General features: G+C 54.0%; 1 protein-coding gene across 2 annotated transcripts in view; it reads right to left on the bottom strand.

Moving 5' to 3' along the window:
• Positions 1-3,621, bottom strand: part of TBX15 (T-box transcription factor 15) — a 102,480-nt gene extending 98,859 nt beyond the window's left edge. The window contains exon 1 of one of the 2 annotated variants that reach the window (XM_067727433.1): positions 3,471-3,621. Coding sequence is in view for 1 of the 2 variants with exons in the window: in XM_067727431.1 (XP_067583532.1) it covers positions 2,086-2,290 (205 nt within the window). In the remaining variant the exon portion in view is untranslated. Of the gene's footprint in view, positions 1-2,085; positions 2,832-3,470 lie in introns of those variants that run through there. The other variant, XM_067727431.1, reaches the window with a different exon arrangement.
• Positions 3,622-11,826: the final 8,205 nt, after the last annotated feature.

An 11,826-nucleotide genomic window follows, 5' to 3' on the forward strand; every position in this document is an offset into this window, starting at 1 on the left:
CAGCTGCACGCAGCCTGGCTCCGCAGAGGGCCCGCGAGTGCTTTTGACTTCCGGCTTCTTCCTCCTACCAGACCTTTGCCCCACAAACATATTTCGTTTTCTCTAACCCAAACGCCCATCTTTTTCTTTAAAAAAAAAAAAAGTGACAAAGGTAATGAGAACTGGTCAACTGACCTCTCTATTATGTAAAGTTCTATGTTAGGTCCTCACCCCCTACCCTCATCCCGCGGGAGCCAGGAAAGAGCATTCTGGATGCCAGGTTCTCGTGTTCACATCCCTGGACTGGTCTCTCCTTGTCCCCAATCCTCGTTTTTTTCTCCCCATTATTTTCTGAGAAGGACGGCGGAAAGAAAACTGCCAGTTGAGTCTCATTATGATCCCACATGTTGGTCCTTTTGAACATAAGACCCTACACGGGCTCCCTACGACCTGTACCCCCCTCCCAGAGAAAAGTACCCGTGGACAGGACAGGGCGTCTGCCATACTCAGTTAGATAACTTCTGCCTTTTCCACCATCGGGAAAATAAAATAAACTACATCGCCAATCGTGAGTTGTCATAAGGCCTGAGAAAACTTCCACTAAACTGTGTGAAGGCCCAAACGAGATTCTGACAACAAATAAGTACGGTGAGGAAGTAGGGTCTGGCCAGAGATGGGAAACACACATTAGCCATGCGTTCCTTTCTGGATTGCCCACACAGGGGTCCGCGTGGACAGGCACCCGCATCCAAATACAACGAAAGGCTTGAGCAGACGAAATAAATCTCCTTTTAATTTTCTTTTCATCGACTAATAAAAATAATTCCCCAGCACGAAACCCAAATACCGTAACCGGCCGCAAGAACACGGAGAATTCATCAAACTCTGTCTCTGCAGGTCACCCGCTAATCGCGTTATTATTAGCCTCAGGAGCATGGAAATTGAACTGTCACTGCCGAAAGAGAAAATGTAAGCGACAGCTGTCTCTCCTTGGGTCGGCCAGCTTTCCAGCCCCCAAGCTCCTGGGCCCCAAGCTGGGTCCCCAAGCTCCTGGGCCTGCGGCCAGCCCCATCCCTTTGCGGGCAGCCCTTCCCTTCCGACTTGCCGGCGCTCTGACCCAAATCTACTCTCCAGCCCTAGCTGGTCAGCAGGAGCACCTCCAGAAAAGTTTTAGAAATCCTGCACGGAAACTTTCTGAAGCGCTAAACCGAGCCGCTGCGAGCGTTGAGTGTGTGCGCGCTCGCGCTCGCGCGCGCGCGCGGGCAAAATTCTTCCGACAACAGCTGTTCCCCCTGTGTTTTGCACAGTTGAAATCTTGGCACTTAATACAAAACGTTGTTTTCCCCCCTTCCTAGGGTTCTGTTAAAGTACTGATGTAGACACCCGCCCGCTGTTTTACGTGTTGTGTGTATATAACGTGCATAGAAGGCGCACAGATCCGAGACACGTTGCTGCACTGATCCCCACAAATACGCAGAGATGTGGGCCCTGAAGAGTGGCCCAGGGCGCAGGGTAAGCGGGCTAAAATCCATTCCTCTTTCCACAAATGCCAACTAAGTAGAAATATAATTATGCTCCCTCGTCACGGGCATTAGGAGAAACACAACTTGAGTCCCAGAAAAGTTGGTGTGGAAAGGGAAAGGACCGAGGTTGAAGGCTAAATGGGACAAACTGGGCAATTCCCACAGGGGTGTCGGACCGAGAACTCCGTGCCAGTCCTCGGACCTCTCAGAAGTGAGTCCCAGCTCCTCTCCGCTCCCGCCACTGCCTTGCATCGGCGCCCCTCTTAACCCCAGGGGCCTGCAGCCCCAGCAGCTGCGGGCACCGTGAACACTGCATTCTGCTCCCAGAAGGAGAAGGGGATGCGAGCAAGAAGGCCTCCCGGCTTGAGGTTGGCGACGAAACTGCAAGGCTCAGGCCAGTTTCCCCAAATTGGTTCCGGCGAATTTGGGGAAGGCTCAAGGCATTTGCGCAAAGAAAAAGAAACCCGGGTTGGAGCAAGACGTCGTCACCGCCAGGGCCTTCCTCTTCGCCACTCTCCCCGCCCGCTGGCCGCCCGGCGTCCCTTCTCCGCCCGCCTCCCGTGTTCTGGCCCTACGCACTCACCCGGGTGAGGCTCCAGGCCGTGCGCGGCCGCGTCCTCCGTGTCTCCGAGTGGGCCCGCGGGGCTCAGCGCCTCCATGGACAGGTCCAGCCCCTTCTCCTCCCAGTCTCGCAGCTTCCGCTTTTTATTTGAGCCGATCAAGGCTTCAACGGAGAAGGCATGTGCTCGCGAGCTCAGGGCGACTGCAGATCTTCTCCTTTCACTCATCTTAGCCGCCCGCACCCCGGCCCCCGCTCGCCCCCGCTACAGAGGGAGCAGCCCGAGCCCTCACGCTCCGAGCGCCCGCCGGGCCGGGCCCGGGAGAGGCGGCGGCGAGGCGGCCGAGACTGAGGCGGCGGTTTTGCGGGTCCTCGGCACCCTCCCCTGCGCCCTCCGCCGCCGGCTCGGACCGACGTCCCTGGCTGCCCCAGCCCCTAGGAAAGAGCGCCCCGAGCGCTACCCGCTCGCTGCATGAGCGCCCGAGTCCTGCTTCCCACCCACCCGGGCAGGCGCTCACAGGCTGTGCAGACTGGACTTCATCTTTTTTTTATTCTCTCTCCCTCCTCCCTCTCCCTTTCTCTCCTCCCTCTCCCTCTTCCTCCCGTGGTCTTCCCGTCCTTCCTCTGATCCAAACTTCTGGGAAACCTTTTTTTCTAAATTCCTCCCTTCTCGAGGAGCTGGGGGCAGGCGGTGCGCTCCTGTCCGAGGGGCGAGGGAGAGGGAGGGGGGAGGAAGAGAAAGACTGAGGGGAAAAAAAAAAGCCCCCGACCAATGGCGAAGAGGGAACAGGAGAAACCCTGAGAGCGCCGGCCAATGAGAGGAGGGGAGAGACTGAGGCTCGGGCCAAGGCTCCGCGCGGATTGTCCCCGGGATGTTCCTGGGCCGACTTTAACTCCTGGCTTCCCAGTCCCCCACGGTTCCTCGTGGGGCGGGGGGGTGGGGGGGGGGAAGGGAGGGGAGCTGAAAGTCGAGGTCTGATCTGTGCCGTTACAAACTCCTGCAAGTCCCACATCCATACCTTTTCCTCCCAAATCTGCTAGGTCTTACAGACGCTGCAAGCGCAGAGTCATTTAAATTACGGATCTGGAATTGGGAGGCTCTGACAAAAGGTCAACCTGTCCAAATACGCCAGAAAAAGATTCTGACAATCTCGCGCTTGCCCCCCAGATGCTATTAGATCTGCTAGTTCCGCCGGGGTTTCGCTACACAGGTTCTTATTTTCCTGTTGAACGATTTCTAAGCGACTCTGGTTAAGGCAAAACGAAAGAAACAACAAGAAAGCCTCGTTACTATCCGAGGTCTTGTAATTGAAAATACAAAAATCGCTTCGTCCTTCCAGCTCTACCTGGTAGAGAAGGAGACTAGGCGCCCTCAAAGCGAGAGGGCTGCGGTGGGACACCCGGCTTACCGCGCGCTCCTCAGGCGGATCCCGACTGGGCCCGCACGCAGCAAATGCTCTCCTGCTGTTCGGCGTGGATGCTAAGCCGGGCTTCGCCTGCTTGGGGCGCTTGCTCTGGAGAACCCGCCGAGAGGGGCTGGGAGAGGGCAGCCAGGAACTTTGACAGTGGAGAAGGAGCTTTTTCAAAATTCCCTTTAAATCCGATCACCTCGGGAGCCCGGCTCTCCCCGCCCCACTGATCCTCCCTCCACCCTTCAAAAAAAAAAAAAAAATCTTTCAGGACAGTGTGGTCGTCAGGGATTTCTAAGGAACTTAAACCCAACACTTCTGGCCATTCTGATTCCCCACACCCGCTACCGGTTTCGGGCCGCTGGAGACCCCGAGCTTAGCCCAGCACAGAGCAAGTTCAGAGGGGCCAAGAAGTTGATCCTGCCAAGCTGGAAAAAGGTCTCGGATTTCGCGGACGATGGGCCGAGCCACAGCCCTATCGCCCCAACGCCCTGGTCCAGACGCTTCTATCCCAGCGCGAAGAGGCAGGAAAGAGCCAGCTCCCAGATGCCAACGACAGACCGAGAGGCCCCTGCAGACAAGCCTTGCCGACACCCAGGCTCTGAGCAGGGTCTAAACCCGAAAGCCTAGGGCAGAGGAGCACACGGTGTGTCACAGACCCCCCAAGAACGAACACCCATTGGTCCTTCCACCTTGGGGTGAGAAGGGAGGGCCTGTTGGACCTCTGAAAGGCCACATTCCCCGCCTGACCACCGAGAAATCCATCATAGTTCTTGCTATTACGGTTGGATGTGCTCTGGTGCTGGAGACAACTGCAGGGTGTCCTGAATGTACCTTGGGCCTCTTAGGAGGAGAGCAAGAAAGGCCAGTGTGGGAGCCCCCTCAGATGGGCCTCCAGCCTGGAGGAGAGGAAGCTATCCGCGCTGCAAATGCATTAAGAATAACGAAAAGCCGCCGGATGAGTATGATTCAGCCAGGCTTGGCCTCCCAGGCCTTCCAGGAGCCTGAGTCTCAGGCTTGGGGGTCCCCTAGCAGCACCCCAAGAACCCTAGGATCCGGCACTGAGCTCTTCAGCCTCTCCCACCGTGCTGCCGGGCAGAAGCCTGGGTGGCAAGGTGCAGGGTCTCCCACCTCAGTCACCACTCAGGGTTGCTTTCAGGCGACCTTGCTGAAAGTGATGGCGCATTCACCACTGCCAGGCTTCAGCAAAGGAGCTGGAGACAAGGCAGGTCAGGAAGGTGCAGTTACCTTCCCCCCTGGCTCAGACCTCTCTTTCGGCTCCCAATTCTGATATTACCACCCTTGGCCGGAGCCTGCCAGGACCAGGCCCGATGGAGTAACAATGGGGCAGGCCTCCTCTATCCTTTCCCAGCATTTCCCTCCTCCCCCAGCACCTGTATGTCCCATCTCCCTCTGGTAGACTCTTGCCTTCCTTTCTCTCACAGACCTTCCTGGGTTTGAGAAGTAGATGCATCATAGGCCACACACCCTCCCTGAGGTCATGAAAGTTTCTCAGAAAGAAGACATTTTGGTTACCCACCACCTAGATGCAGCTCCTGAAGGCCTGCCTGATGTAAGTGTCACTACCCAGGTGTCCACGAGTCATACGTAGAAAAATCCTGAGCAGTGCCTTCAACATCCTGCATCTGCTCCTCACCCCAAAACCTATGCTCTGCACAGAGTTCTCAGAGGAGCTCCTACGCCCTTCCTTCAGGTTGCACATAGGTTGCCGCCACCCCCATCCCACGTACACATACATCCTAGAATTGTGGGTTAGTCCATTAAAACAAACCAGATGATAACGAAGCCAGACTGGTTTAGAACAGTCATGAAAATAGGAGTTTTCCTCTAGGTAAATGGAGGGGCAGGGAAGTTTTCTTTCTGTCACTATAGGGATCAATTTAAGTTTTTCGGTGTGTGACCTTGTGCTGACAGAGAAGAAGGTCTGGAGAAAGATTCCTCAGGATGGTTTAACGTCCGTGACTTAGATACATAATTTTATGCAACTGGAGAGAAGAAGAAAAAGAGGGTTCGGGGGATTAAATGTGATTATCTGGGAGTACAGTATGCATTTTCCTTCTCCTCATTGCATCAAGGGGCTTTCAAAATTTCCTCTCATTACCACAGTTTCTCTCTCCTTTAACCTTCAGGAATGAGAGTGGGGTCTCCAATGTCTGAGGCCAATTCCTGAGGCAATCCCCAGGTTTCCCCGCCGTAGGCTCCACCCTTGGGTCCTGGGTGGAATCTACAGGTGGTAAGTCCAGTTCAGGTCTATTTCAGGCTTGAAGATGACTGACAAGGACCAAGCTGGAAACCCTACTCTACACCCTGCAGGGCCCCCAAAAGGATGAAAAGGTTGTTAAGCACCTGAGATGTCAGAGCGGTGGGGGAGGGGGAAGGAGAACTCACTAACCCCCTCAATAAGGGAAGTGGATGTCCAGGCCTAGCCTTGACCAGAGGAAAGCCAAGAAGAGAAGGGCAGCATAGTGACTGCTCACCTAAAGCTGACTGTGTCCAGATAATTTGATTTTCCAAAGGAACATCAGAGTTCTGCAGGATAGGGACAAGAATCCTAGAAATGGAGCCCTGCATCCTCCACATAGCTGTCCTTTCCTCTTGTTTCTCCACACTAAATACCCCTAAATACCACCACGGCTAATGCCCCAATACCAAGGTGACCCGCCAGATGCTGTGACTTTGCAGTTTTGAGTAAGTAACTGAAAACAAAATTTAAAAAACAGGTGGTGGGGCTTCCCTGGTGGCGCAGTGGTTGAGAGTCCGCCTGCCGATGCAGGGGACACGGGTTCGTGCCCCGGTCCGGGAAGATCCCACATGCCGCGGAGCGGCTGGGCCCGTGAGCCATGGCCGCTGAGCCTGCGCGTCCGGAGCCTGTGCTCCGCAATGGGAGAGGCCACAGCAGTGAGAGGCCCGCGTACCGCAAAAATAACAAAACCAAAAACAGGTGGCCAGCAGGACATGTTAGGCTGCCCTTACATGCCTAGGAGGACACCCTATAGAGGTGGGAAAATTACAATGAATTCGGCCTCTCAAGCGGGTTTGACACATTATAAGGCGGCGGTGGGGTGCGAGGAAATTATCAGGACTCCAAGGCAGGTGGAGCCTAGCGACCAGGTCCCATTCAGCTCTAAACTATGGGAGCTTAGGCAAATCGATGAATGGCCCCGAGCCTCAGTTTCCCTGTCCGCAGAGTGAAGGGGTCCTAAATACTTTACAGCTAAGCAAAGCAGGCAAGATAATCGGTGGGAGACTGGACAGACCTGAGGTTTTGTTATTGCTGTGATAGAATCTTCCGGGAACGTGAGGCCAATGGACCCACTTTTCACTTCTTTTCCTAAATTGGCGCCCAGCTATGGGGTGGCACAACTGGCCTGGAGCCCTCGTGTGAGCGTAGGCTGGGAATTGGTTACTGGAAAGGCCTGCCCGGTGCCGGTCCCGCGAACCAGCGCGGGCTCACTCCTGTGGGCCGCATCTCCAGTCTTTCGGCTGCGTCCAAGTTGCCGGGAGCTGTGGGTCCGTCGCGCGTCTTTGACTACTCAACCAACCCCTCTCACTTTTAAAAAAACAAAAGTCCGTGGGGGCGAAAGGGTCTTTAATGATGTGTTTTTGTTTGCGCGAAATAAAATCTTTTGTTTTTATTTTCAACCAGCAGCGTGCCCACCTCTCGGTCCTTCCAGATGTTTGCAATAAAATCGCAGGTTTTGCCTTTGGGACTGGAAATAAAATTTAACGGCCTTTACCCTGTAATTATTCTCTTAGCTCGCCCTTCATAAATTTATCTGCTTTATATCGGACTTGAGGTAGGGGGTGAGCGTAAAGGGAGAAAACCCCAATTTTATATTGGCGACTATAAAAAAGCGCCACCCGGTTTCCTCGCCTTCGGCGGCCGTGGTGTAGCCGGGAGAGCCTGGCCCGGCGGGCGGCAACATTGCGCTATTGTTCGCCGCCTTCGGTACGCGCCGGAGCCGGGCCCCTCCACAAAGGGGTCCTTGTGCGGCGGGGCCGAGCAGCCGCGCCCAGGAGGCGAGGAAATCGTGTTCCCCCAGGCCGGGCTCCTCTGTCCCCAGGGCGTCCCGTGCGAGCCGCAGCCGGCCCTCGGCCTTCGGTGTGCGCCCGCCGCGCCGAGCGCCGGCTTCGGCCCTGACAGACTTCGCAAGAAGCGAAACCCCGAGCCTGCGCTGAGCCCCCTGAGCGCGAGGGAGGAGCCAGCCTCTGTACCGAGGCCCTACTGAAGGCGGGCCTGGGGCTCCAGGGAAGGGGGCTTTCTGGAAGGCCCTCCAGCCTCTATCCTTCGCCTTGCTTGGTTTGGCCTGGAAGGTAGCGTTCCGCACCCTCAGGAGCTCAGGGTTGTTTGGCCACCCTAGGTAACCCAAACCAAAGAGGATTTTGAGGCCGCCAGCGAAATTTCTTGCACCCCGAAATAAACGCGGGCACATCAGTAACTGCTTCATACTTTTATAGGAATCTAGTAAATACAAGGTTCGTGCATTACGTTGCGTGACAACACAAAGCCGTGGTTACAGCTGTCTGGCAGCACACACATGCCCGTACACACAGTGTACAGCTACACGTGTGTAGCCACATGCCTTTCTAGGATCAAACATGCATGTAGGAACAACACGTGCTTGGGTACGCAGGTCACACACAGGCAAACGGGGAAACATCTTACCCACACACTCAACTGACCCCAAAGGCTGCAAAAATCTACAAGCCTTTGGCCCTTGGGCAGTTCTTTCCACAGCAGTTCCCCACTCCACAGCTCCCCGGGGCTCTCCCTTGCCTCCTGAAGTTTAATTCAGGTGGCTGTTCCCCGACCCCCTCTTTTACATCTGCCCAGAGATACCTTCGTGGTCAAGGTCTCTCAGGCAAGGAAAGAAGTTGGAAAAATGAGGAGTACCCAGTGTCAACCCCTGAGAGAGCCACGGAACGCCTGGGTGAGACCAGGGCACTCTCCAAAGCCCAGGAGCCCCAGCAGGGACTGAGAGACGGCAGCAAGAAGCAGTGGGACCAAGCAGCAATAGGGTTTAGTCTCGTTTGGTTTTAATTGTGCGCACTCCCTTACACCTTTCAGCCAGCCGGCCTCCAGCCAGCCTCCCCAAACCCGGGGAGCCAGACGCTTCCTAGGCAGAGAGAGCATTTTTCAGGGTTCTTTCCGACCTGCCGACTCCCAGGTCTGCCCCCTGACTGTGACTGCATCTCCCCCTTCCTGCTGAGTTTGCTGGTGCTTGGCTAAGCAAGGTTAAGAGTTCTCTTTGGTCTTTCCACTGAGAGGAAGGATGAGCTAAAGCTTGTGGGGGCGACGAGGCGAGAAGTGCCAGGCCCGACAGTCTATCACTGCCGGCAGGGACCCTGGAATCTAGAGAGGTTCCCTGGGATTCCTGGGTGGGGTGGGGTGGGGGAGCTGAGGTTGTCAATAGCGAGGCAGGGGAGAGGGGCGCCTGGAACACTGAAATGGGGCCGCCCATGAGGACCAGCAGCTAAAAGCAAACGATCTGAGGCATTAGGGGCTTGATGGGATGGCTTTTTTGCCAGAATTGTTTGGATTTCACGTTTTACTAATAAAAATCGGCCACCCAGGAGCAAAACGTCCTCGATAGAGCTATGTGAGCCGGCTGCGGGACCCTGAGCCATTACCCATAAAGGAGGAAAAGTAGATTTTTCAGCCTCCTTACAGATCAATTTCTCCCTCTCCACAAGGGGAGAACGAATTGTCCATCATACAAGGAAGAGTGGAAAACAGTGATCTGACTGCGAAGCTACAAGGAGGGGCTGGGGAATTAGATTCTCAGGTGTATGGAGGTCGGGGTAGCTGGGGTGGCCAGAGGGGTGCTTGCCTCTGTCCTCAGAGTGCAGGAGGAGGAGCTGGGGAAAGGCATTAGCTAGATCATGAGAGGCTTTTCCTTAGTTTTGGTCCATAAGTCATAGGCCACCTCACTGACCCTTCTTGGACAAAACCAAACCACTAGAAGAGAATCTGGAACTCCTAGGTTATATGCATTGAGTCCCTGGTGACCCCAAAGTGGGTACGGAGATTACCAATGAGGAAAACCCTATTGTTTGGACAAATGAGCCTTCAAAATTGTTTTTTATATATTTAAAAAAACCCATTTGATATGCATATAGTATATGCCATATTATACATAGGGTATATATTATATGCATCATATTATATATAATACACCATATAATATAAAACCATATAATATATACATATATTATAAAACCAATTGTGTATATTGTTTTATAACTAAACAAACTATGTGCTTTTTAAAATAACTCAAAAGGTCTTTTGGAACAAAGACACACGTTGGGTGTCTGTAGAGAGCCAGACGTGGCCAGAGTTCCAGGGCCTGCCGCTGGGGAAGAGGTGGGGGGACGGGGGCAGTCCCACTGCTGGCTGCATTCAAACAACTGCAGGAGGCATTGCTTTCTGGCCCACAGCCGCCTACTCCAGAGAGCCAGGGGTGAGGAAAGTTGTCTATCCCTACTTAGGAAAAATATTCACTTAACCTCACATGCCTTCCAAGGACCTCACAGGACAGTCAACAAATTCAGGTAAATGAAAGCATTCTCAGGACAGAACAACCCATGAATCCACATTCTCCTAATTCTCAATGGTGTCTGCAGCACCAGGGGCGCAGGAGGTTTGAGGTTTTTAAGGGGCAAAGGCCAGAGGCACCAGGGTGGGCTGGAACTGCACCACTGACACCTGCTCCCAGTACTGCTCTCCTTGGCTGCCTTCACTGGAAAAGAGAACTTTTGGCCCAGCTCAATAAAACAGCAGAAGGCAATACCATCCATAGACCCCTGCTCTCAGGAAAAACAGAGAGAAAAAATGAGAGGTGCTGCAGCCTTCCTCTCTTGCCACCATGTCTCATTCTGTACCTCCTCTCTTTCTGGTCTGCACCGCTGATGAAGAGCTAATATTTATTGACCCTTTCACTCTGTGCCAGGCCCTGTGCTAAGTGTTTTACATGCACTAACTCATTCTACCCATTTCAAGCTCTATGAACCAAGAATAGTGTTATCAGTCCCATTTTACAGATCAGAAAACTGAGGTATGGAGGGGTTATATAACTTGGCAGGGGTTTCACAGCTTTTAGTGCAGGTAATCTAACTCTAGAGCTAGAATTCTTAATCTCTATACCCCCAAGCCTTTATAGGTGCAAACACACATAAATACACCTTGTGCACCTAGGTTCCCTCTTCCTGCGACTCGGAGGTGGGGGTGGGTTCAAGAAAGGGACTTTGATGGAATTGTCTTCTACTAGTCAAAAAAAAAGTATATACTCTCATTTAAAATACAATTAGGAGGCTTTTCTGGCTAGAGAACAGCATCCTTTCCAGCAAGCAGATAAAAGGGCAGGAGGGCCCCTTGTGCTGAGCAGAACCGGAAAGCTGTCACCCCCAGCAGGGCTCAGTCAACTAAGGTCAGGTTAGGCTCCGGTGGCTCCACGGTACCAGCCTCAGCCGGCCTTTGCCGGGGCAGGCTTGCCAGCCCTGGGCCAGCTCTCCCGGCGCCTCCCAAATCAGTCTGGGCTGCTTTACTAAAGTGTTGGTTTCCCTGGCTCCAACCCATTTTTGGTTCAAGTCCCCAACCACCTACTCCTTAATGGCTTCCTGCATGCGCTGCCCCACTCCTCCCGCCCGCCTGCCCGCCCGCCCGAGTAGTCTCTAGACTGCCGATCCTCCACCCACTTCTGGGCTGGTAACTGAGCGATTAGGAGGCAACCTTGGAGCCCCCAACTCAGTTCCAAGCGTCTGTCTTTCTCCAGTGGAACCTGGTCCACGCCATCCATCGTGGACGGTAGCCAGTGCCATGCAGACGGGCTCTGCCCTCAGACTGGGAGCTTCTTGAGCACAGGGTGTGTTAATCCAGCGTGGAAACCATCTCCAGGACTCCATGGTCACTAGAGAAATCCTGCTCCCCACGGTGGCCTGTCAAATGTCTCCAAACTGAATTTCCCTCCGTCCTGCCGTCTGCCATACACACATCCACAGGGCTCAACTCCGAGGGGATCGAGGTCCTCCGTATATGGTAGTCGTTATTTCTAAGGCTCAGATCCAGATGAAATGCAGGTAAGGAACAGGTCCTGTGGCTTGAGCACTGAGTGGTATCAGTCATTTATTCCTCAGAATAACTGAGGACTCAGAAATCAGATTTGTCAGGGAAGCGGGGCTAGAGAGGGAAAACTCCTAGGCTCTTGGGGCCACAACTCCGGAGTTCCCAAGAAAAACCTCAGTTTGGGAGAGAAAGCTTTTGGCTTAATTTGGCGGGAGAGGGGAGTACAGCAGAGGTCTTCGGTGCCCAAGGAGGGCCACCTGTGCTGGGAAGGAG

This window comes from Pseudorca crassidens, chromosome 2 (assembly GCF_039906515.1).
Source record: "Pseudorca crassidens isolate mPseCra1 chromosome 2, mPseCra1.hap1, whole genome shotgun sequence".
NCBI lineage: Eukaryota > Metazoa > Chordata > Mammalia > Artiodactyla > Delphinidae > Pseudorca > Pseudorca crassidens.